The following is a 27,493-nucleotide window of genomic DNA, read 5'->3' as shown; positions in this document are numbered from 1 at the left end:
AGAACAAAAGAACCGTGGGCGGGCCACGGTGGCTCAGCAGGTAGGAATGCTTGCCTGTGATGCCGGAGGACCCGGGTTCGATTCCTGGTGCCTGCCCATGTGAAAAAAACAAACAAACAAACAAACAAAAAAAACACAGTACTGGCACATGCTATCAATACTCAAAACATTATGTTATGTGAAAGAAGCAAGACACAAAAGGACAAATACCATATGGTTCCACTTATATCTATGTCCAGAAGAATAGGCAAATCCTTAGAGACAGAAAGCAGATTAGTTATTGCCTGATGATGGGGGAAAGGGGAAGTGACTGCTAATGGGCACTGGTTCCCAACTCGAGTCTCCTGCATGCAGGCAACCATTCTATCATTGAACCACCCATCCACCCCACTGGTTTCCTTTTGAGGTGACAAAAGTGTTATAAAATTGATTATAGTGATGATTGTACAACTCTGAATACACTAAAAACCAATGAATTTTACATTTTAGGTGAATTGTATAGTATGTGAATTTTATCTCAATAAAGCTCTTACAAAAAATATCACTAATGGAGCAGAAAAGAGCTACTAAAATAGTAGAAATGTAACCAATTCCATTCCTCAGCTAACTTATTACTAAAATTGATCTTAGGAGAGGCCTCAAGTTTTCCTTGGTGAAAATTGTTTATGCTCCCCACTTCTCCCAACAAATTAAGTGCTCATTATTGTTGATGGTTTTCTTAATTCATCTCACACCAGGTTTTCTGGGATTGTGTGTGTCTTTATTATTATTATTCTGAGAGATTCTGAAGGATATACAATCTGTTTTAATTTTCTGATAGACTGTCATCAATATTTAAGGCCAACGTTGTGATTTCATGTAACTCTGTTTCCTTGTACCTAATGGTTTGCAGAAAATAAGTTTGAAAGTTATTTCAAACTGGGGAAGATGGTATTATTAGTACTAATTTTTTTCCTCCAGTGGGTTGTGGGAGGGGTCTTTATTAAGGTTATCCATGTGCCCAACTACTATATTTAATACAGAGAAGAGGTGGAATTAGTAGTTAAGCATTATACTTATCACTTTGCATTTGGTTTGTTGATAGTTGATATTCAGCAAGATATTAGCACCTTGTTTGGGCATGTTAATGACTTTAAAAAGTTTCTATAATAATGAAATTTTAGCAGATGACATTTTCCAAAACTTCGACATGGATTTCTTTATTAACTTAATACCTATGAATTACATGTGCAAAAAACTGGGAATATATTATATATGGATGTGAATTAAAACTTTTTTGAAAGAATTTAAGGAAGTAGCTTTATTTTATTTTATTTTTTTTATTTACATGGGCAGGAACTGGGAACCAAGTGTCTCTGGCGTGGCAGGCAAGAACTCTGCCACTGAGCCACCATTGCCCGCCCAAGGAAGTATCTTTTAAACAGAATTAGGCTTAGAGTGTCATCCAACCATAATTCTGAACGTAGACCACCCATTGAATGTATTTTAAGAAGTCGAAGTTTTACATGTGCTTTATTTTATTTCATTTTTATTAAAAAATATTTTTTTGCGTGTTATTTTTAAAGTGTCATCTCTCAACTTTCTCCCTGGAAGAAAATATTTCTGTTGCTTTGGGTCTTCCTTCATAATTCTTAAATAATGTATAAATTACAACTTTTTAAAATAAACTCTCAAGGGCAGGCATTCTCGCCTGCCGTGCTTGAGACTGGGTTTGATTTCCTGTACCTGCCCATGCAAAACAACAACAAAACAACAAAAATAAACTATCAGAGTAAAGCATATATTCAGAAAAGTATACCAGTCATAAGTATTCAGATTAATGAATTTTCAGAGTGTGTGCCTGTGCTCCTCCATCTCGATAAAGAAATAGAGTATTACCAAGCACCCCAGAAGGCCTTACCCCCAAAATTAACCACTATCCTTTTTTTTCACCCCATCGGTTTGCTTTGTGTGTTCTTCGTTTTTCTTAGAGTGGTTGTAGGTTTACAGAAACATCATGCAGAAAGTACAGCATTCTCATAACCCCCCTCCCCACAGTTTTCCCTATTACTAACATTTTGCATTAGTGCAGTACCTTTGTTACAATTGACGAACTGATATTATAATCATATTATTAACCAAAATCTATAGTTTACATTAGGATCATTCTTTGCATTGTAGAGTTCTGTAAGTGTGTGTATTGTGGTAATTTATATACAGCCTAAAATTTCCCTTTCTATCCATTTTTGAATACACAGTTCAGTTGTGTTAATTACATATGTGAAAAGTTGTGCCTCCATCGCCATCTTCCATTGCCAAAACTCTTCCATCATTCCAAACAGAAACTCCATACCATTGAAACATTAACTCCCCCATTTCCCTTCCCCATCTAGCCCCTCCGATAACCTGTATTCTAATTTCTGACTTTGCAAATACACATATAGTATTTGTCTTTTTATGTCTGGCTTATTTCACTTACCAATTTGTCTTCAAAGTTCATCCATGTCGTGGTGTCAGAACTTCTTTCCTATTTGCAGCTGAATAATATCCCATATGCCTCATTTTATTTATCTGTTCATGTGTTGATGGACACTTGGGTTGTCTCCACCTTTTGGCATTTGTGAGCTTTGCCTGTTTATGAATTTTATGTATAAATGATTTCCTACAGTTTGTATGCTTCTGGCACCTTGATTTCAACATCACATGTGTGAGGTTCATCTGTGTTCATTCTCTTTGTGGCATACCCCAATTTATTCATTCTACTGTTGATAGAAATGTGGGTGGATTCTGTTTTGTGGCCATTATGAATAGTGCTGTTTATTTTTTAATAGTGCCGTTTTTAAAATTCTTGGCTTTTGAGTGTACATAAGTACACTTTTCTGTTGAGTAAAATCCTAATTGTAGAATTACTGGGTTAGAAGGTATTCACATTGCCAAGGAGTTTTTCAAAGTGGCTGTACCAGTTTATTCTTCTAGAAGCATAATACTTGATTTATCAACTTTAGACCATAAAAGATTAGGATTTAAACTCCTTAACCTCTCCATCCTCCCTCCACCCCCTCCTACTGCCATAGATTAAATTATTTTTAGTTCCTTGGTTGGATGCTGTTATAACTTGAAATAATGAATCCCTCCTCTCCCATTAACTTTAGAAGGTAGCTTTTGTCCACTTTTTGTTTTTTTTTTTTTTTTGAGTTAACTTTTGTATAGGGTGTGAGACATGGGTCTTCTTTCATTCTTTTGCATATGGATATCCAGTTCTCTAGGGACCATTTATTGAAGAGACTGTTCTGTCCCAGGTGAGTTGGCTTGACTGCCTTATCAAAGATCAAATGTCCATAGATGAGAGGGTCTATATCTGAGCACTCTATTCGATTCCATTGGTCAATATATCTATCTTTATGCCAATACCATGCTGTTTTGACCATTGTGGCTTCATAATATGCCTTAAAGTCAGGCAGCGCGAGACCTCCAGCTTCGTTTTTTTTCCTCAAGATGTTTTTAGCAATTCGGGGCACCCTGCCCTTCCAGATAAATTTGCTTATTGGTTTCTCTATTTCTGAAAAATAAGTTGTTGGGATTTTGATTGGTATTGCATTGAATCTGTAAATCAATTTAGGTAGGATTGACATCTTAACTATATTTAGTCTTCCAATCCATGAACACGGTATGCCCTTCCATCTATTTAGGTCTTCTGTGATTTCTTTTAGCAGTTTTTTGTAGTTTTCTTTATATAGGTTTTTTGTCTCTTTAGTTAAATTTATTCCTAGGTATTTTATTCTTTTAGTTGCAATTGTAAATGGAATTCGTTTCTTGATTTCCCCCTCCACTTGTTCATTGCTAGTGTATAGAAATGTTACAGATTTTTGAATGTTGATCTTGCAACCTGCTACTTTGCTGTACTCATTTATTAGCTCTAGTAGTTTTGTTGTGGATTTTTCTGGGTTTTCGACGTATAGTATCATATCGTCTGCAAACAGTGATAGTTTTACTTCTTCCTTTCCAATTTTGATGCCTTGTATTTCTTTTTCTTGTCTAATTGCTCTGGCTAGAACCTCCAACACAATGTTGAATAATAGTGGTGATAGTGAACATCCTTGTCTTGTTCCTGATCTTAGGGGGAAAGTTTTCAATTTTTCCCCATTGAGGATGATATTAGCTGTGGGTTTTTCATATATTCCCTCTATCATTCTAAGGAAGTTCCCTTGTATTCCTATCTTTTGAAGTGTTTTCAACAGGAAAGGATGTTGAATCTTGTCAAATGCCTTCTCTGCATCAATTGAGATGATCATGTGATTTTTCTGCTTTGATTTGTTGATGTGGTGTATTACATTAATTGATTTTCTTATGTTGAACCATCCTTGCATACCTGGGATGAATCCTACTTGGTCATGATGTATAATTCTTTTAATGTGTTGTTGGATACGATTTGCTAGAATTTTGTTGAGGATTTTTGCATCTATGTTCATTAGAGAGATTGGTCTGTAGTTTTCCTTTTTTGTAATATCTTTGCCTGGTTTTGGTATGAGGGTGATGTTGGCTTCATAGAATGAATTAGGTAGTTTTCCCTCCACTTCGATTTTCTTGAAGACTTTGAGGAGAGTTGGTACTAATTCTTTCTGGAATGTTTGATAGAATTCACATGTGAAGTCGTCTGGTCCTGGACTTTTGTTTTTAGGAAGCTTTTGAATGACTAATTCAATTTCTTTACTTGTGATTGGTTTGTTGAGGTCATCTATTTCTTCTTGAGTCAAAGTTGGTTGTTCATGTCTTTCCAGGAACCCATCCATTTAATCTAAATTGTTGTATTTATTAGCGTAAAGTTGTTCATAGTATCCTGTTATTACCTCCTTTATTTCTGTGAGGTCGATAGTTATGTCTCCTCTTCCATTTTTGATCGTATTTATTTGCATCCTCTCTCTTCTTCTTTTTGTCAATCTTGCTAAGGGCCCATCAATCTTATTGATTTTCTCATAGAACCAACTTCTGGTCTTATTGATTTTCTCTATTGTTTTCATGTTTTCAATTTCATTTATTTCTGCTCTAATCTTTGTTATTTCTTTCCTTTTGCTTACTTTGGGGTTGGTTTGCTGTTCTTTCTCCAGTTCTTCCAAGTGGACAGTTAATTCCTGAATTTTTGCCTTTTCTTCTTTTCTGATATAGGCATTTAGGGCAATAAATTTCCCTCTTACCACTGCCTTTGCTGCGTCCCATAGGTTTTGATATGTTGTGTTTTCGTTTTCATTTGCCTCGAGGTATTTACTAATTTCTCTTGCAATTTCTTCTTTGACCCACTCGTTGTTTAAGAGTGTGTTGTTGAGCCTCCACGTATTTGTGAATTTTCTGGCACTCCGCCTAGTATTGATTTCCAACTTCATTCCTTTATGATCCGAGAAAGTGTTGTGTATGATTTCAATCTGTTTAAATTTGTTAAGACTTGCTTTGTGACCCAGCATATGGTCTATCTTTGAGAATGATCCATGAGCACTTGAGAAAAAGGTGTATCCTGCTGTTGTGGAATGTAATGTCCTATAAATGTCTGTTAAGTCCAACTCATTTATAGTAATATTCAGATTCTCTATTTCTTTATTGATCCTCTGTCTAGATGTTCTGTCCATTGATGAGAGTGGTGAATTGAAGTCTCCAACTATTATGGTATATGTGTCTATTTCCCTTTTCAGTGTTTGCAGTGTATTCCTCACGTATTTTCGGGCATTCTGGTTCGATGCGTAATATTTATGATTGTTATGTCTTCTTGTTTAATTGTTCCTTTTATTAGTAGATAGTGTCCTTCTTTGTCTCTTTTAACTGTTTTACATTTGAAGTCTAATTTGTTGGATATTAGTATAGCCACTCCTGCTTTTTTCCGGTTGTTATTTGCATGAAATTTCTTTTCCCAACCTTTCACTTTCAACCTATGTTTATCTTTGGGTCTAAGATGTGTTTCCTGTAGACAGCATATGGAAGGATCCTGTTTTTTAATCCATTCTGCCAGTCTATGTCTTTTGATTGGGGAATTCAGTCCATTAACATTTAGTGTTATTACTGTTTGGATAATATTTTCCTCTACCATTTTGGCTTTTGTATTATATATATCATATCTGACTTTCCTTCTTTCTACACTCTTCTCCATACCTCTCTCTTCTCTCTTTTCGTATCTGACTGTAGTGCTCCCTTTAGTATTTCTTGCAGAGCTGGTCTCTTGGTCACAAATTCTCTCAGTGACTTTTTGTCTGAGAATGTTTTAATTTCTCCCTCATTTTTGAAGGACAATTTTGCTGGATATAGGAGTCTTGGTTGGCAGTTTTTCTCTTTTAGTAATTTAAATATATCATCCCACTGTCTTCTAGCTTCCATGGTTTCTGCTGAGAAATCTACACAAAATCTTATTGGGTTTCCCTTGTATGTGATGGATTGTTTTTCTCTTGCTGCTTTCAAGATCCTCTCTTTCTCTTTGACCTCTGACATTCTAACTAGTAAGTGTCTTGGAGAACGCCTATTTGGGTCTAATCTCTTTGGGGTGCGCTGCACTTCTTGGATCTGTAATTTTAGGTTTTTCATAAGAGTTGGGAAATTTTCAGTGATAATTTCTTCCATTAGTTTTTCTCCACCTTTTCCCTTCTCTTCTCCTTCTGGGACACCCACAACACGTATATTTGTGCGGTTCATATTGTCCTTGAGTTCCCTGATACCCTGTTCAAATTTTTCCATTCTTTTCCCGATAGTTTCTGTTTCCTTTTGGAATTCAGATGTTCCATCCTCCAAATCACTAATTCTATCTTCTGTCTCTTTAATTCTATCATTGTAGGTATCCATTGTTTTTTCCATCTTTTCTTCTTTATCCTTCACTTCCATAAGTTCTGTGATTTGTTTTTTCAGTTTTTCTATTTCTTCTTTTTGTTCAGCCCGTGTCTTCTTCATGTCCTCCCTCAATTTATCGATTTCGTTTTTGAAGAGGTTTTCCATTTCTGTTCGTATATTCAGCATTAGTTGTCTCAGCTCCTGTATCTCATTTGAACTATTAGTTTGTTCCTTTGACTGGGCCATATTTTCAATTTTTTTGAGCGTGATCCGTTATCTTCTGCTGGCGTCTGGGCATTTAGTCAGATTTCCCTGGGTGTTGGACCCAACAGGTTGAAAGATTTTTCTGTGAAATCTCTGGGTTCTGTTTTTCTTATCCTGCCCAATAGGTGGCGCTCGTGGCACACGTTTGTCTGCGGGTCCCACCAGTAAAAGGTGCTGTGGGTCCTTTAACTTTCGAAAACTCTCGCCGTTGGGGGTGGTTTGCCAGCCGAAGCGGCTTAGAAGAGTGCCAGCCGGCCCGGGGGTCCGAACGCGGGGAGGGTCGCTGGCTGCCGCAGCCCGTGAGAGCTCCTGTCCGAATTTCCTAGTTGGCCCGGGGCGCCAAGCGTGGCGGGAGGGCGCCAGCCGCCGCGGCCCGGGAAAGTGCACTGTTCCCAGCTGGACCGGGGAGTCACGTGTTTGGAAGGGACCCCCCCCCCCAGTCACCGTTCTCCGCGGCCTGGGGATTTCTGCTCCAATTCTCTCAGTTGGTCCAGGGGGGGCCGCGCGTGGTGGGGATGCCAGCCGCCGCTGCTTGAACGAACCGCCTGTCCAATTCTTCCAGCTTGCCTGAGAAGGAGGAGGGGAGGGACTCCGGCCACTTGCCGCCCTGCCTGGGGAACCTTGCGCCCCTCGGCGATCTCACCGGAGCGGGTTCTCCCAGCCAGTCAGCCGTTCCAGGATGGGGTACGCTGTCTTTTTGATCTCTGTCGTGGCTCTGGGAGCTGTTCTGTATCGTTTCTACTCCCCTAATAGCTGTTCTGGAGGAGGAACTAAGATCCGCGCGTCTTACTAAGCCGCCATCTTCTCCGGAAGTCCTAGCTTTTGTCCACCTTTGACAAAAGGATATTAGACACCTCCTCCCTCAGTTGTATTACTCAAAAGAAAAAGGAAAAACAAAAAGCAGAGGTCCTCTCTCCAAAAGTGAGGAAAGGTATCGAATTTAAATTTGGCTCCATCATATGATCTGTATTCTTAATGGGTGGGAGTGGAGGGTGGCGGACATAAATAAATAGGGTTAACTATATTATAGAAGAGAGAGTAGATTAGGGAAAATTACTGAATTCAAGAAGCCATCTTTAATGCGGCCTCTCTCTCTCAACCAACATGACAAGCAAACTCACTGCCCTCCCCCCTCTTTTTGTGGGACGTGACTCCCAGGGGTGTGGACCTTCCTGACAACGTGGAACAGAAATCCTAGAGTGAGCTAGGACTCAGCACTAAGGGATTTAGAAAACCTTCTCGACTGAAAGGGGGAAGAGAGAAATGAGACAAAATAAAGTGTCAATGGCTCAGAGATTCCAAACAGTCAAGAGGTTATCCTGGAGGTTATTCTCACACATTTAATAGATATCACCTTTTTAGTTAAGGCATAACAGAGAGGCTGGAGGGAACTGCCTGAAAATGTAGAGCTGTGTTCCAGTAGCCATGTTTCTTGAAGATGATTGTATAATGATATAGCTTTCGCAGTGTGACCGTGTGATTGTAAAACCTTGTGTCTAATTGTCTTTTTATTTCTTTTTCTGAGTTAATGCAAATGTTCTAAGAAATGATAAATATGCAACTAAGTGATGATATTGTGAATTACTGATTATATATGTTGATGTTTTTTTTAAAAAATAAAACCTTGTGTCTGATGCGTCTTTTATCTACCTTATGGACAGATGAGTAAAACATATGGATTAAAAATAAATAAATAATAAGGGGAACAAATGTTAAAATAAATTTAGTAGATTGAAATGTTAGTGATCAATGAAAGGGACAGGTAAGGCGTATGGTATATATGAATTTTTTTCTGTTGTCTTTTTTTTTCTTTTTCTGAATTGATGCAAATGTTCTAAGAAATGATAATGATGATGAATATACAACCATGTGATGAAAAAAGAATGTTCATATTGTATGTTGATTGGTTTTATTAATAAAAATTTTTTTAAAAAGCTATCTTTACTATGCTTAATATCTGTATTTCAAAATTTCAATTGCTTAACAGGAGAAAGTTTATTTCTTGTTCATCTAATAGTCCAGTGTGGGTGTTCTTCGTAAGTAGGGTGTATATACGTGGATTTCAGGGACACAGTCACCTTTCATCTTGTGACTCTGCCATCCCATAGAGTTTTGGAAACCTCTTTCAGACATGGTGGAAAAAGAATACAGACTTCTAAGAATGAAAATCTTATTGCAGAAGAGACAGTGGTCACTTCTGTACACATTCTTTTGATGGAAACTTCACATGGGAGTTTCTCCTAGATGGCTGAGAGATATAGTGCCTTCCTGGACACTTGTCCACCAGTACTAACTCCACAGAATATTGGGGGATCATGTATTTTGGTGAACAGCCATCTCTACTGTGTTATCTCCCTGAGGTTAAGGTCAAGATAATTAATGTTCGTGATTCGCAGTGGATGGAGGTGGTCTAATGATACAAGGACTGAGGGAAGAATACGATGAACTACTGAGCGGCTGGAAAAGGGAATGAAGTTGTGAGGCATGCAACTAGGTGAATGAACCTTAAGAACAGTATGTTGAATGAAATGGCAGAAGCAAAAAGACAAATATTATCAAACCTCGCTCATGGACTAACTATAATGTACAAACTCGGAGAATTGAAGTTGAGAGCATGGGTTATCAGGTTGGGGCCTATTATAAATGGTCCTAGCTTGTAAGCTCTTACAGCAGTTACATATATTCAGGAGTTGTAACTGTTATTTCTAAATTCTGAGTTACTGAGATATTTGAGTATGAACTAATAATTCCCTGAAGCTTGAGGTACGTATGTGACATCTGAGACTCAGAGTTAGAGCTCTGAAACTGTGAAAGTCAGCATTGCTCCATACAGCAACTGTTTAAAAAGTTGCAGAATGGCAGGCCATGGTGGCTCACCAGGCAGAGTTCTCGCCTGTCATGCTGGAGACCCGGGTTCGATTCCTGGTGCCTGCAGATGCAAAAAAAAAAAGAATATAAAAAGTTGAAAAAGTGATCAGATTAGATATATGAATGAAGCTGACCTGGATAGGACTAAGGTAAATCAGAATACAGGGTAAAGGATGATATGGTCCATATTTTAAAACTTCAACTTCTGTGTGAGACCAAAGGAAGGGACATTTATTTGGTGCAAAATTTATATTTTGGGTAGTACATTATCTAAATTAACTTGTACGATCAGTGTATTTGAACACCATAATTACATGGAATCTCAAAAAGTGTGGGAGATCCTGTTGGTTTTTACAGGTTAGTGTGATGCCACGATACATCCCAGAGTAATTTGGGCGGAGAATAAAAAAGTATTTGCAAAGTCCCCTTGGGGGACTGGGGAGAAAGGAGGAAGTATTCAGCTTCCCCATCTGGAGAATTCCTGATATTCTTGCAAGCAGTGGGGACAACCAATTCAGTAGACTGAGTCCTTGATTTTATGGTTCGCCCCTATGAAACATTCCTGCCAAGGAGAAGCCAAGCCTACTTATAATTATGCCTAAGAGTCACCTCCGGAGAACCTCTTTTGCTCAGGTGTGGCTTCTCTCTCTAAGCCAACTCAGCATGTGAACTCACTGCCTTCCCCCTCCACGTGGGACATGACTACCAGGTGTGTAAAACTCCTTGGCAATGTGGGACGGAACGTCTAGGATAAGCCAGGACCTGGCATCAAGAGATGGAGAAAGCCTTCTTGACCAAAAGGGGAAAGAGAGAAATGAGACAAAATAAAGTCTCAGTGGCTGAGAGATTTCAGAGTCAAGAGGTTATCCTGGAGGTTATTCTTATGGATTATATACATATCCATTTTTAGTTTATGGTGTATTGGGGTAGCTAGAGGGAAGTACCTGAAACTGTTGAGCTGTGTTCCAGTAGCCTAGATTCTTAAAGACAATTGTATAAAGATACAGTGTTTACAGTGTGACTGTGTGATTGTGAAACGTTGTGACTGATGCTCCTTATATCCAGTATGGACAGATGGGTAAAAAATATGGATAAAAATAAATAAAAAAATAATGGGACAAAGTGTAAAATAAACTGGGTAGATGGAAACACTAGTGGTCAGTGAGAGGGAGGGGTGAGATGTATGGTATGTATGAGGTTTTTTCTTTTTATTTCTTTTGCTAGAGTGATACAAATGTTCAAAACGTGATCACAGTGATGAATACACAGCTATGTGATGATATTGTGAGCCACTGACTGTACACCATGTATGGAATGTTTTTATGTCAAGAATATATGTTTGTATGTTAAGTTTTTACAATAAAGATATTAAAACAACAAAGAAAATAATGAGTCACCTCCCGAGAACCTCTTTTGTTGCTCAAAGGTGGCCTCTCTTTCTAAGCCAACTTGGCAGGTAAACTCACTTCCCTCCCTACATGGGGCATGCCTTCCAGGGGTGTAAATCTCCCTGGAAAAGTGGGACAGGACTCCCTGGATGAGCTGGGACCTGGCATCATGGGATTGAAAAGGCTTCTTGACCAAAAGAGGAAAGAGAAATGAGTCAAAATAAAGTTTCAGTGGCTGAGAGATTTCAAACAGAGTCGAGAGGTTATCCTGGAGGTTATTTTTATGCATTATATAGATATCCCTTTTTATTTTATGATGTATTGAAGTGGCTGGAGGAAGCACCTGAAACTGTTGAACAGTGTTCCAGTAGCCTTGATTCTTTTTTTTTTCTTTTAAAGTATTTATTTTACACCTATACCACACAGCATGGCATTTCCAAACACTGATATATAACTCCCTAATAAGATAACGCAAAAACAAAATTGTTTATCTTATTATAAACAAGATACACCATCACTTTATAATCTTCAAACATTATTGTACTTTAACTTTGATAATTTGACAATATATTTATCCATGAAACAATCTGCAGACAATTACTGTTTATAAAGAACACTTTTAAGTAGACATGACTGTCCTAAATTGTTTATTAGGTATGAATTTTACAAGCATTACTTATATTAGCAGTAATGATGGAACTGGAGAGTATTACACCTTCTCCAAGCTGCACGGCGAGAACCACCAAGTGTGGTGGAACTTGTGGCCCTTTCCAAGGCTGTGGCTCTTGCAGCCTGCTGATGTCAGCTCACACATCTCCCTGTGCTTGTGGACTGGCTTGGTGATCCACTGGGTGTCAGGATTTGTTCTGATAGCTTTATGGAATGGATCAATGAAGATAACTTCAAAGAATTTGTTTGTGGAGTTTTTACCAACCCAGTAAGAATTCAGAACTCTCAGAGCCCCACAGTGGCATCCAGCTCGCTCTTTAGCAACAGATTGAAGGCTTCTAGCAAACTTCAGCTGGTTAACACCAAGATGGACAGGCTTGCCATAGGTTGCACCCTTAGGAACTGGGCATTTGCAGCCACCACGGCACACTTGAATCCTATAGATGACATAACCTTGCTTGACTTTGTATCCTAGTCTGTGTGCTTTATCAGATTGGGTGGGATGGGGGGCCCTGTGGAGTGCAGAGAGCTGGTGGTACTGCCAGCAGCGGACCCTCAGAAGAAAGCACATAACATCGGACTACTTCCTCCATAGCTCCTGTATGTACTTATAGGCACCCATCTTGGCTAACTTGATGGCTGCTGCCAGACAGAAAACCAGTAGCCTTGGTTTTAGAAGGCGATTATATAACTATATAGCTTTTACAGTGTGACTGTGTGATTGTGAAAACCTTGTGTCTGATGCTCCTTTTATCCAGGATATGGACAGATGAGTAAAAAAATAATGATAAAAAATAAATAAATAATGGCGGAGGTAAAGGGTAAAAAAAATGGGTAGATTGAAATACTAGTGGTCAGTGAGAAGGAGGGGTAAGGGTTACAGGATGTAATGAGTTTTTTCTTTTTTTTTATTTCTTTTTCTAGAGTGATGCAAATATTCTAAAAATGATCATGGTGATGAGTACATAACTATGTAATGTTATTGTGAGTCATTGATTGTACACCATATATGGGCTGCATATATGTGAAGATTTCTCAATAAAAATATTTTTAAAAAATAGAATTAATGTTAACTTGGAACAATTTCACTTCTGTTATGATGCCTAATTAAGTGGTGTATAGATATTTTTCATTTGATTGTAATAAAATGTCTATAACATAAATTTTGCCATTTTAACTATTTTGAAATTTATAATCCACTGGCATGAATTACATTTACATTGTTATGGAACCATTAACACTATCTATTTCTAAAATATTTCCATCACCCCAAACAAAACCATACATCCATTAAGCAATAACTTCCCATTCCCCTCCTTTCCCTACCCCCTGTTATAACCTCTAATCTACTTTCTGTCTCTGTGAATTTGCCTATTATAGATATTTCATATAAGTGGGATCATATGATTGTCTTTTTGTGTCTGGCTTGTTTTGTGCAACATGATGTCTTCAGGACTAATCTATGTTATAGCATGTGTCATTCCCCACCATCCCCACCCGAGGAGCAATTTGTTTTTATTTTAATTTTTAAAAAAATTATATATATATATATATATATATATATATATATATATATATATGCATATATAATGAAATTTGCCATTTTAAGCATTTTTGAAATGTGCAATTCAGCTACCACCACCACCACCATCCATTACCAAAGCTCTTTCATCACCCAGAACAGAAAATCTGTGCTCATTAAATGATAACTCTTCATTCCCCTCCTCCCCCGGCCCCTGGTAATCTAGTTTCTGTCACTATGAATTTGTCTATTCTGGATATTTCATATAAATGGAATCATATTGTATGTGTTCTTTTGTATCTGGCTTATTTCACTTAGCATATGCCTTCAAGGTTCATCCATATTGCGGCATGTATCAGAACTATGTTCCTTTTATGACTGGATAATATTTTATTATGAATAGACCACTTTTTTATTGAGGTTGATATGATTTTTTTAAAAGCAGTTTTATGAGATAAATTTACATACCAAACCACATGTGTTTTTCCATTCATCACTTGCTGGTCACTTCGTTTTTCCATGTTTTGACTATTGTAAATAATGCTGCCATGAACATTGGTATACAAGTATCTGAGTCCGTTTTCAGTTCTTATGGGTACATACCTAGGAGTGGAATTGCTGGGTCATGTGGTAGGTAACTCTGTATTTAACTGTTTGAGGTTAAATACAAATGAAATAGATTTGGACTCTCAGTTCTATTTCATTGGTCTATATATGTCTGTTCTTATACCAGCACTGCACTGCCTTGATTACTGTAGAGCTTTTTAGTAAGTTTTGAAATTGGGATGTCTTGAGTCCTCCCAACTTTCTTCTTCATTTTCAAGATTGTTTTGGCTATTTGGGGGGCACCTTGGCAATTCCATATGAAATTGAAGATCAGCTTTTCCATTTGTACAAAAAGGGCTCTTGGAAATTTGATAGGGATTGTATTGAATCTATAGATCACTTTAGCTAGTGTCTTAATTTCCTGGGGCTGCCATATCAAAATACCAACGACTCTGGGTGGCTTAAAACAACAGAAATTTATTCTTTCACGGTTCTGGAGCCTAGAAGTCTGAAATCAAGATCTTGGCCCGACCATGCCCCCCTCTGAAATCTTTAGGGAAGAATCTGTTCCATTCATCTCTCCCGGCTTCTGGCAGTGACCGACAATCCTTGGTGTCCCTTAACTAATAGCAGGATAACTCCAATCTCTGCCTCTGTCTTAACGTGGCTGTCTTCTTTCTGTCTGTCATGTGTTCAAAGAACACCAATCATGTTGGATTAGCTTTTTAAGTTATCACATACTCAAAGCCTGTATTTCAAAAAAAGGTCACCTTTAGCATACCGGGAGTTAAGACTTGACCTTGAATTTGGGGGGACACAATTTAACCTATAGCGGGTAGTATTTATTTACCTTTTCTTAATATTGTCTTCTAGTTCATGAACATGGGATATCTTTCCATTTATTTAGTTCTTTAATTTCTCTCAGCAGTGGTTTTTGTTTTTAATTTAATCATTTAATGAGCTCCAACTAGAATTAACAACAGGTAGAATATATGTATTTTTTTTAAATCAGGGAAATATTTTTAAAAAGCAAAATAAGGTTAAGATATTTTGCTAACTTGACAAGCATGCTTTTGCTAATATTAGATCAAGATAGGATGACTTTAGATAAAATATGATGAATAAATGTATTTCTGTAACCTATTTTATTTGCAGTCACTGTGTTTACATAAATGCTAGGTTTAAAAAATTAGAAAATGTGGCTACAAGGGAAAAATCCAATGGGTAACAGAGAGCGTTCTCCAGTAGTCAACCAACATGGAGGGGGCAGGGCTACTAAGAATCTAGTGCTTGGTTATATCTCCACTCACAAAGATTCTCTGTCTTTGACAGTTTTTTTTTAATACCATTTTATTGAGGTATATTCATACCATGCAACCCATCCAAATAAAGTTTTGAGTTTTTTGTGTACAAATCTTTCACCTTCTTGGTTAAAGTTATTCCCTGCGTATTTTATTTTTTTGGATGATATTGCAGATGGAATTAATTGTTTTCTCGATTTCCTTTTTGTACATGGTGAATTTTTATATGGAAATATAGAATTATAACTAAATGACATTTCTTGCCTTCTTTGTTAATACTTAGTTGTATGATTTGTTTTAACTTTAATGTCTGTATACTTTACATTTAAGTCAGGTCACCTCTCAGTGAAACTTACAAACTACTATATTTACATGGAGTAAATCACTCAGGAATCACTCCATTTACATGTAGTAAATCACTCAGAAAGGAAAAGAAAGCTGTCAAACTATGATGTACCATTGATTGTAAACATTAATTATATTTATCTTAATCCCTTTCTCCATCTTTTGTCTTCTCCCCCTTCTCTATAGTTTGTAATTGGCACAATGGAAGAAGCTGGAATCTGTGGGTTAGGAGTGAAAACAGATATGTTGCATAATTCTCAATCAAATGATATTCTTCAACATCAAGACTCAAATTGTGATGATGGCACAAGTAACAAACATTTATTGGAGGAGGATGAAGGCAGTGATTTTATTTCAAAGAACAGGAATTTGGTGAGCCCAGCCTACTGCACACAAGAGTCAAGAGAGGAAACCCCTGGGCGGGAAGCTCGGACAGATCCCCCTGATGGCCAGCAAGATTCTGAGTGCAGCAGGAGCAAAGAGAAAACTTTAGGTAATAGTCTCAGCTTGGCATTGGACATTTTCAAATACTGCTCCTTTTGCTTATGCTTTCTACAGCAACAGATGATGATTGTAGAATATAGCCTGTTTTGAGATAGATGTTGCTTGGGTAATACACATATTATCTGGTTTGAGTTATGTCAGTGAGTAGGAAGCTTAATTATTTCTCTCTGAATAATCAAGAATTGATTTTCTTACAAAAATTTGGGGCCAGTTTGACAGAGGTGGTAGTTGACTTGCCTTGTTTGGATTTTTTCTTAAAATACTCTGACCAGAATTATTGTGAGAACTGCATGTTCATTTGCTCGGTTTATTTAAAAATTAGTCACAAAACTTTAGAGATGATATAATCGTCTCAGTGGTTTAGAAAGAAGGTTAAGACTGATTTTTCAAGAGTGTGTTTTTTCCCTTCTGGTATGTTAGTTTGAGATTTAGGACTAAGAATGTGAAGTGTTAAATCTTATGAATGAAATCTGAAATGCCCTTTTATTTTAGCTTACTGGTTGCGTTGCCCCTTAGTTTTTTATACTTGGGTATCATAGGTTTAACAAGATTTACAGTGTTTGATTTGCATGGTTTCTGTGTGTGTAACTGTAAATAGAATTATCCTTCTATTACACCCATTTTCTGGTACCGTGGAAAACTTAAAAATTTTATGGGAATATGAAAAGTAATTTTAACTCCTTCCAAAACAAGACAAATTTCTTCACAGTCACGGCCTCAATTATAAGGGTAAAAACAGTCTCAAAAAGTTAAAATAGAGTTACCATGTTACCCAACAATGCTACTCCTGGATATATACCCAAGATAATTGAAAGCATAAATCTACCTAAAACTTGTACATAGATATTCATAATAGCATTAATCATAATAACCAGAAAGTGGAAACCCAAATGTCCATTAACTGATGAATGGAAAAACAAAATGCAGACTACTCATACAATGGAATAGTAATCAGCTACAAAAAGCAATGGAGTACTGATGCATGCTACAGCATGGATGAACTTTGAAGACTTTAAGCTAAGTGAAAGAAGGTGGTTACAAAAGGCCATGTATTATATGATTCCATTTTATGTGAAATGTCCAGAATCCACAGACAAAAAGAAAGTAACCTAGTGGTTTACAAGGGCTGGAGGAGATGGGGAATGATTGCAAATGCCTTTGGGATTTCTCTTGGGCTGATGAAAATGGCCTGGAATTAGACAGTGGTAGTAGTTGCACAATTCTGTGAATATACTAAATTGTACACTTTAACTGGGTGAATTTTGTTATATTTCAAAAAAAGAAAAAAAATACACACAGATGGAGGTTGCATTAAAAATCTTTATAAAATTGCACAGTAGTGTCATTTCTAATCACATTACTCCTCTCTCTTTTATTCTAACTGACCTTGGGTTTAATGAAGGAAAGTTTCATTATTTAAGTTTTATGTGGATAGAAAATATTCTTTTATTTTTTTTTAAGACAGCCTGTTTTTTTTATACCCCATAGCAGCCTGTACCGTATTCCAAATACCAGTTATTTTAAGATATCTTTTATGAAATGTCTTACATATAAGAATGAACATTTAACAGAATAAACAAGGTAATTATCACCCAGCTTATGAAGTAGAATATTATCACTTATTTTGAAGCAACACTTGTCCCCTTATCTCAGCTACCTGCCTCTCTATACCAAAATCCTTAAAATACTGTTAAGTTCTTTTTCCCAAGGGAAGAGCTATCTTAACATCCTTTTCTTTGCACTGAACTTGATTAACACACAGAATGTGCTTAGTAAATCATTAGAAAATGATCATAAGTTATTTAAATTGCACATAGGAAAAGACATGTCACAAATGATTGTGTGTTTCTCTTAGGTATGCAGAGAGTACGGACTGAACTCCTTTTAGCTTGCTTTTATGTATTTGAACTTGATTAAGAGGAACGCTTTTAAAATTTTTCTCTGCCCTTTGTAAAATGTGTTAATTTGGATATTAGTTTAGGCAGGGGGAATTTTTAAACCTTCAATAAATGTTGTTCTTTACAGTTTCCGTGACAAATGGCTTTGTTAATGAATAAAGAAATTTGGGTTGAGAGTAGGGAGGGAGGGATGCCTGCTAATTCAGAATTAAAAAATGGTTTTCTTAATTTAACTGGTAAATCTCTATTTCTAGAAATAGCCATAAATTATTTTACTGTGGATGTCAGATCCTGGGAAGTATTATGTAGAATTTATAAATTAGATTTGATCTCATTCTTTTTCCGGGACTTACTTCTTATCTTGTTAATCATCAGGAAAAGAAGTTTTATTATTGATGCAAGCTCTAAACACACTTTCAACCCCAGAGGAGAAGCTGGCAGCTCTCTGTAAGAAATATGCTGATCTCGTAAGTATTTAATCAAGAAAATGTAGTCCATATGAAACATGGCAGAATGTGTGAGTGCTTGATAAACTTTTAAAAGCATAATTTTGATATGGATTTAAATGTAAAATTATATTTTATTCCAAAATTGAAGGAAAAGATCTGATTTCTTTGAGACCTTTTTGTTGATTGTATAACTTTATTTTATGAGTTGATTATTTGGAGAATATTATAACGCTTTCTATGATGCAATATAGATTTCCTAAAACTCTGTCTTAGAGAATTTCTAAGTCAGCGTTTTCATTCCTGTGTTATGATGCCTTAGAATGTCAGTTGTGGTCTAGTGGTTACTGTATTTAACTTTCGCCAAGGGAATTTGAGAAATAAGGGAGGCTGTAACCATTCTGACTGAAATTGTTAGTTAGATGAAATAGTCTAGTAGAACAATATCCATGTCTCAGAAAACATTTATTCAGCATCTCCTATGTGCAGGCATTGTTCCTTTTTCCATCTGAAGAAACTGACCTCATAGAAGAGTTTATCTGAGCCTGTGTTATTTCAAGTAGCATTAATTCTCTTTGTGGAATTATGCAGGCACTCTCAGCATGGAAACCCTGCCATCTTATTTAAAGTGAAAACGGTAAAGTCCTGAGAACCCTTTAAAGGAGGAGCGGTTATGGGAAGTTTAGAATAACTGGTTCTAATGTAAATGCTAAGATTACTGTCTTTTTGGAAATACTTATGTGAATTATCATTGACAGTTTTCAAGCATTTTCATCTGTTAAAGCAGTTATTATTCCATGTCATAAATACTACTGTTTGTGAATGATTAGCTCTAAACAATGAATTGTTTGTCTATTACTAAGAGTTAGAGTTACTTTTCTCTCTGTTTAGAAAGTGCTCTCTGTATCCCACTTAGCTATCATTCAGCAGTGCAGCACCTTCTACTATTTGGAGCGAAAGGAAACCCTGTGAGCATCAATGACAATGGCCTAGAACAGTTATAGATGCAAAGATCACAGAAATCCAGTGTGGTCTGATTGTGGCTTCAGGAAAAGAATGCCTTTATCGGCTATGGAAGCTAGTCCCTATTGGTGCCATTCACATGATGAGAATTATGTGAGAAATGGTAGAAAAAGAAGATAAACACGGAAAAAGGAAAAGAAAAAATGGAGAAAAGAATAAAAGATGGAAAAAGCAGTATAAAAGGTTAGTTAGCTGGCCCAGAGATATGACAACAGCAGCCAGCTGTGAAGGGACTAGGAGAATGAAGTGCAACTAAGTAGCATCATTGTCTAGGGCAGTCCTTCTCAAAACTCATACCGGTCATCATGATTCCATTTACAGTGCGGATTCTCATGCAGTAGATTTGGGCTAGAGCCTGAGATTCTAAGCTCCCAGGAGATGATGGTGGTGATGATGCTACCAGCCCTGCAGATCCCATTTTAAATAGCAAAGGTGTAGGCTGTTTTTGTGATTTTTTTTTAGTTGCTTTTTTGTTTTATTTTGTTTTCTGCATGGAAATGGTTATTGTTAAGTACCAGTAATAATATAGTTTTTGCATCCATTTTGGGAAGTGATAGATTGAAGATTTGTCTGCTAATCAACGTACCTCTCTTTGATTTTGTTTTATTTTTTTGGAGATCAGTGGTTACTTGTACTGAATATATGAAAGATTACACGTGTACTGTTCTCCGAAAACGTTTTAAAGCTTTATTTCTTTTTGTTTTTTTTTTTTTATTAATTAAAAAAAGAATTAACAAAACAATTAGAAATCATTCCAATCTACATGTACAATCAGTAATTCTTAATAACATCACATAGTTGCATATTCATCATTTCTTAGTACATTTGCATCGATTTAGAAAAAGAAATAAAAAGACAACAGAATAAGAATTAAAACAATAATAGAAAGAAAAAAAACAAAAAAAACAAAAACAAAAAACCTATACCTCCCATGCAGCTTCATTCAGTGTTTTAACATAATTGCATTACAATTGGGTAGTATTGTGCTGTCCATTTCTGAGTTTTTATATCCAGTCCCGTTGTACAGTCTGTATCCCTTCATCTCCAATTATCCCTTCTCTTTTTTTTTTTTTTTTTTTTTTTAATTAACGGAAAAAAAGAAATTAACCCAACATTTAGAGATCATACCATTCTACACATGCAATCATTAATTCTTAACATCATCACATAGATGCATGATCATCATTTCTTAGTACATTTGCATTGGTTTAGAAGAACTAGCAACATAACCGAAAAAGATATAGAATGATAATATAGAGAAAAAAATAAAAGTAATAATAGTAAAATCAAAACAAAACAACACAAAACAAAACAAAAACCTATAGCTCAGATGCAGCTTCATTCAGTATTTTAACATGATTACTTTACAATTAGGTATTATTGTGCTGTCCATTTTTGAGTTTTTGTATCTAGTCCTGTTGCACAGTCTGTATCCCTTCAGCTTCAATTACCCATTGTCTTACCCTGTTTCTAACTCCTGCTGAACTCTGTTACCAATGACATATTTCAAGTTTATTCTCGAATGTCCATTCACATCAGTGGGACCATACAGTATTTGTCCTTTAGTTTTTGGCTGGATTCACTCAGCATAATATTCTCTAGGTCCATCCATGTTATTACATGGTTCATAAGTTTATCTTGTCTTAAAGCTGCATAATATTCCATCGTATGTATATACCACAGTTTGTTTAGCCACTCTTCTGTTGATGGAGATTTTGGCTGTTTCCATCTCTTTGCAATTGTAAATAATGCTGCTATAAACATTGGTGTGCAAATGTCCGTTTGTGTCTTTGCCCTTAAGTCCTTTGAGTAGATACCTAGCAATGGTATTGCTGGGTCGTATGGCAGTTCTATATTCAGCTTTTTGAGGAACCGCCAAACTGCCTTCCACAGTGGTTGCACCCTTTGACATTCCCACCAACAGTGGATAAGTGTGCCTCTTTCTCCGCATCCTCTCCAGCACTTGTCATTTTCTGTTTTGTTGATAATGGCCATTCTGGTGGGTGTGAGATGATATCTCATTGTGGTTTTGATTTGCATTTCTCTAATGGCCAGGGACATTGAGCATCTCTTCATGTGCCTCTTGGCCATCCGTATTTCCTCTTCTGAGAGGTGTCTGTTCAAGTCTTTTTCCCATTTTGTAATTGGGTTGGCTGTCTTTTTGTTGTTGAGATGAACAATCTCTTTATAAATTCTGGATACTAGACCTTTATCTGATATGTCATTTCCAAATATTGTCTCCCATTGTGAAGGCTGTCTTTCTACTTTCTTGATGAAGTTCTTTGATGCACAAAAGTGTTTAATTTTGAGGAGTTCCCATTTATTTATTTCCTTCTTCAGTGCTCTTGCTTTAGGTTTAAGGTCCATAAAACCGCCTCCAGTTGTAAGATCCATAAGATATCTCCCAACATTTTCCTCTAACTGTTTTATGGTCTTAGACCTAATGTTTAGATCTTTGATCCATTTTGAGTTAACTTTTGTATAGGGTGTGAGAGATGGGTCTTCTTTCATTCTTTTGCATATGGATATCCAGTTCTCTAGGCACCATTTATTGAAGAGACTGCTCTGTCCCAGGTGAGTTGGCTTGACTGCCTTATCAAAGATCAAATGTCCATAGATGAGAGGGTCTATATCTGAGCACTCTATTCGATTCCATTGGTCGATATATCTATCTTTATGCCAATACCATGCTGTTTTGACCACTGTGGCTTCATAATATGCCTTAAAGTCAGGCAGCGCGAGACCTCCAGCTTCGTTTTTTTTCCTCAAGATGTTTTTAGCGATTCGGGGCACCCTGCCCTTCCAGATAAATTTGCTTATTGGTTTTTCTATTTCTGAAAAATAAGTTGTTGGGATTTTGATTGGTATTGCATTGAATCTGTAAATCAATTTCGGTAGGATTGACATCTTAACTATATTTAGTCTTCCAATCCATGAACACGGTATGCCCTTCCATCTATTTAGGTCTTCTGTGATTTCTTTTAGCAGTTTTTTGTAGTTTTCTTTATATAGGTTTTTTGTCTCTTTAGTTAAATTTATTCCTAGGTATTTTATTCTTTTAGTTGCAATTGTAAATGGGATTCGTTTCTTGATTTCCCCCTCAGCTTGTTCATTACTAGTGTATAGAAATGCTACAGATTTTTGAATGTTGATCTTGTAACCTGCTACTTTGCTGTACTCATTTATTAGCTCTAGTAGTTTTGTTGTGGATTTTTCCGGGTTTTCGACGTATAGTATCATATCGTCTGCAAACAGTGATAGTTTTACTTCTTCCTTTCCAATTTTGATGCCTTGTATTTCTTTTTCTTGTCTAATTGCTCTGGCTAGAACCTCCAACACAATGTTGAATAATAGTGGTGATAGTGGACATCCTTGTCTTGTTCCTGATCTTAGGGGGAAAGTTTTCAATTTTTCCCCATTGAGGATGATATTAGCTGTGGGTTTTTCATATATTCCCTCTATCATTCTAAGGAAGTTCCCTTGTATTCCTATCTTTTGAAGTGTTTTCAACAGGAAAGGATGTTGAATCTTGTCGAATGCCTTCTCTGCATCAATTGAGATGATCATGTGATTTTTCTGCTTTGATTTGTTGCTATGGTGTATTACATTAATTGATTTTCTTATGTTGAACCATCCTTGCATACCTGGGATGAATCCTACTTGGTCATGATGTATAATTCTTTTAATGTGCTGTTGGATACGATTTGCTAGAATTTTATTGAGGATTTTTGCATCTGTATTCATTAGAGAGATTGGTCTGTAGTTTTCTTTTTTTGTAATATCTTTGCCTGGTTTTGGTATGAGGGTGATGTTGGCTTCATAGAATGAATTAGGTAGTTTTCCCTCCACTTCGATTTTTTTGAAGAGTTTGAAGAGAATTGGTACTAATTCTTTCTGGAATGTTTGGTAGAATTCACATGTGAAGCCATCTGGTCCTGGACTTTTCTTTTTAGGAAGCTTTTGAATGACTAATTCAATTTCTTTACTTGTGATTGGTTTGTTGAGGTCATCTATGTCTTCTTGAGTCAAAGTTGGTTGTTCATGTCTTTCCAGGAACCCGTCCATTTCCTCTAAATTGTTGTATTTATTAGCGTAAAGTTGTTCATAGTATCCTGTTATTACCTCCTTTATTTCTGTGAGGTCAGTAGTTATGTCTCCTCTTCCATTTCTGATCTTATTTATTTGCATCCTCTCTCTTCTTCTTTTTGTCAATCTTGCTAAGGGCCCATCAATCTTATTGATTTTCTCATAGAACCAACTTCTGGCCTTATTGATTTTCTCTATTGTTTTCATGTTTTCAATTTCATTTATTTGTGCTCTAATCTTTGTTATTTCTTTCCTTTTGCTTGCTTTGGGGTTAGCTTGCTGTTCTTTCTCCAGTTCTTCCAAATGGATAGTTAATTCCTGAATTTTTGCCTTTTCTTCTTTTCTGATATAGGCATTTAGAGCAATAAATTTCCCTCTTAGCACTGCCTTTGCTGCGTCCCATAAGTTTTGATATGTTGTGTTTTCATTTTCATTCGCCTCGAGGTATTTGCTAATTTCCCTTGCAATTTCTTCTTTGACCCAGTCGTTGTTTAGGAGTGTGTTGTTGAGCCTCCATGTATTTGTGAATTTTCTGGCACTCTGCCTATTATTGATTTCCAACATCATTCCTTTATGGTCCGAGAAAGTGTTGTGTAAGATTTCAATCTTTTTAAATTTGTTAAGACTTGCTTTGTGACCCAGCATATGGTCTATCTTTGAGAATGATCCATGAGCACTTGAGAAAAAGGTGTATCCTGCTGTTGTGGGATGTAATGTCCTATAAATGTCTATTAAGTCTAGTTCATTTATAGTAATATTCAGATTCTCTATTTCTTTGTTGATCCTCTGTCTAGATGTTCTGTCCCTTGATGAGAGTGGTGAGTTGAAGTCTCCAACTATTATGGTATATGAGTCTATTTCCCTTTTCAATGTTTGCAGTATATTCCTCACGTATTTTGGGGCATTCTGATTCGGTGCGTAAATATTTATGATTGTTATGTCTTCTTGTTTAATTGTTCCTTTTATTAGTATATAGTGTCCTTCTTTGTCTCTTTTAACTGTTTTACATTTGAAGTCTAATTTGTTGGATATTAGTATAGCCACTCCTGCTCTTTTCTGGTTGTTATTTGCATGAAATATCTTTTCCCAACCTTTCACTTTCAACCTATGTTTATCTTTGGGTCTAAGATGTGTTTCCTGTAGACAGCATATAGAAGGATCCTGTTTTTTAATCCATTCTGCCAATCTATGTCTTTTGATTGGGGAATTCAGTCCATTGACATTTAGTGTTATTACTGTTTGGATAATATTTTCCTCTACCATTTTGCCTTTTGTATTATATATATCATATCTGATTTTCCTTCTTTCTACACTCTTTTCCATATCTCTCTCTTCTGTCTTTTTGTATCTGACTCTAGTGCTCCCTTTAGTATTTCTTGCAGAGCTGGTCTCTTGGTCACAAATTCTTTCAGTGACTTTTTGTCTGAGAATGTTTTAATTTCTCCCTCATTTTTGAAGGATAATTTTGCTGGATATAGGAGTCTTGGTTGGCAGTTTTTCTCTTTTAGTATTTTAAATATATCATCCCACTGTCTTCTAGCTTCCATGGTTTCTGCTGAGAAATCTACACAAAATCTTATTGGGTTTCCCTTGTATGTAATGGATTGTTTTTCTCTTGCTGCTTTCAAGATCTTCTCTTTCTCTTTGACCTCTGACATTCTAACTAGTAAGTGTCTTGGAGAACGCCTATTTGTGTCTAATCTCTTTGGGGTGCGCTGCACTTCTTGGATCTGTAATTTTAGGTCTTTCATAAGAGTTGGGAAATTTTCAGTGATAATTTCTTCCATTAGTTTTTCTCCTCCTTTTCCCTTCTCTTCTCCTTCTGGGACACCCACAACACGTATATTTGTGCGGTTCATATTGTCCTTGAGTTCCCTGATACCCTGTTCAAATTTTTCCATTCTTTTCCCTATAGTTTCTGTTTCTTTTTGGAATTCAGATGTTCCATCCTCCAAATCACTAATTCTATCTTCTGTCTCTTTAAATCTATCATTGTAGCTATCCATTATTTTTTCTATGTTTGCTACTTTATCCTTCACTTCCATAAGTTCTGCGATTTGTTTTTTCAGTTTTTCTATTTCTTCTTTATGTTCAGCCCATGTCCTCTTCATGTCCTCCCTCAATTTATCGATTTCATTTTTGAAGAGGTTTTCCATTTCTGTTCGTATATTCAGCATTAGTTGTCTCAGCTCTTGTGTCTCATTTGAGCTATTGGTTTGTTCCTTTGACTGAGCCATATTCTCAATCTTTTGAGCGTGGACAGTTATCTTCTGCTGCTGGCGTCTGGGCATTTATTCAGATTTCTCTTGGTGTTGGACCCAGCAAGGTTGTAATATTTTTCTGTGAAATCTCTGGGTTCTGTTTTTCTTATCCTGCCCAGTAGGTGGCGCTCGTGGCACCCGTTTGTCTGCGGGTCCCACCAGTAAAAGGTGCTGTGGGACCTTAAACTTTGGAAAACTCTCGCCGTCCTGGGGGTTCGCTAGCCGAAACGGCTTGAGCCGGCCCGGGGTCCGAACGCAGGGAGGGTTGCTGGTCGCCGCAGCCAGGGAAAGAGCCCGTCCGAATTTCCTAGTCGGCCCTGGGCAACAAGCGTGGCGGGAGGGCGCCGGCGGCAGCGGCCCGCCCGAGAGAGTGCACGTTCCCCGGGAGTCACGGGTTTGGAAGGGGCCTCCCCCACCCGTCACCGTTCTCCGCGGCCTGGGGGTTTCCGATCCAATTCTCTCAGTTGGTCCGGGGGCTGCGCGTGGTGTGGGCGCCAGCCGTCTTTGTTTCAGGGGACCGCCTCTCCAATTCTCCCAGCCGGCCCGGGAAGGGGGAAGGGAGTAACTCCGGCCGCTTGCCACCCCGCCCGGTAAGGTCCGCGCGCCTCGGCGATCTCACCCGAGCTGCTTCTCTCAGCCAGCCAGCCGTTCCAGGATGGGGTACGCTGTCTTTTTTATCTCTGTTGTGGCTTTGGGCGCTTTCTGTATCGTTTCTACTCCCCTAGTAGGTGTCCTGGAGAAGAAACTAAGATCCGCGCGTCTTACTAAGCCGCCATCTTCCCTAAAGCTTTATTTCTTGCCCGAGCACTCATTTCCTTTAAAAAGTAGAGCGTATAGCATTTGTAGTAGTAGTAAGAGCAAGGGAGTAAGTAGCCTTTTCCCAGGCATTGTTCAGAAAACTTCACTCTGCTATCACTTGTTGGTAGCATTCCACATCATCTGGCTTCCCTGGTGTTGGTTGCACTCACCCAGTATAGATGTCGTGTGGGTCTGTTGTGATGGAGTATTGTGCTCTGTAATCATGATTGTTGCTAGTCCACTGGGAGTGACCTTGCAGCAGTCACCAGGTTCATCAGGTAATATGGGTTCACAAAATCGTAGTGTTTTACTTTCTAAATGTGGATAACGTTAGGCTTTGAATGTGGTCTATAACTACATTATAATTTTATTTTCCACTCCTTTGTTAGCTTGTCTAAATCATTATAGTGTAATAGTAAATCTTGATAGCCAGTAGGGTAGGCACATCTTCTTACTCTAATTGTCAAAAGTATCTTGGCTATTCTTGGCCCTTTACTCTGCATAAAATTTTAGAGTCAACATGGGGGTAAAAAAATACCATTTAGGATTTTGGTTAGCATTTCATCGAATCTACAGACAAATTTGAGGGAGAAGTGGCATCCTTAAGATATTAATGGGGCTTAAAGTAGTTATCCTATTGAAAAACAGTGAAATTGGACCCTAACACACCAGTTGATTTAAAATGGATTAAGGATTTAAATGTCAGAAATTAAGCATTAAAATTTTTAGAGATTTCAATGTAAGTGAATGTCTTTCCAACCATTGGTTAAGAAAGGATTTTTTAGGACACAAAG

At 37.2% G+C, this 27,493-nt stretch overlaps 1 protein-coding gene and 1 pseudogene across 1 annotated transcript in view; one reads left to right on the top strand and one right to left on the bottom strand.

Annotated features, from left to right (window-relative positions):
- TXLNG (taxilin gamma) overlaps positions 1-27,493 on the top strand; it is a 76,171-nt gene that overhangs the window by 29,054 nt on the left and 19,624 nt on the right. The window contains exons 2-3 of the mRNA XM_077146390.1: positions 15,870-16,176; positions 18,461-18,552. Coding sequence (XP_077002505.1) covers positions 15,870-16,176; positions 18,461-18,552 — 399 coding nt within the window. The remainder of the gene's footprint in view (positions 1-15,869; positions 16,177-18,460; positions 18,553-27,493) is intronic.
- LOC143670641 (large ribosomal subunit protein eL15 pseudogene) lies at positions 12,010-12,540 on the bottom strand (annotated as a pseudogene).

Source organism: Tamandua tetradactyla, chromosome X (genome assembly GCF_023851605.1).
Source record: "Tamandua tetradactyla isolate mTamTet1 chromosome X, mTamTet1.pri, whole genome shotgun sequence".
Classification (NCBI taxonomy): domain Eukaryota; kingdom Metazoa; phylum Chordata; class Mammalia; order Pilosa; family Myrmecophagidae; genus Tamandua; species Tamandua tetradactyla.
Note: the sequence above shows the minus strand (reverse complement) of the source record. Positions and strands in the feature narration are given on the sequence as shown.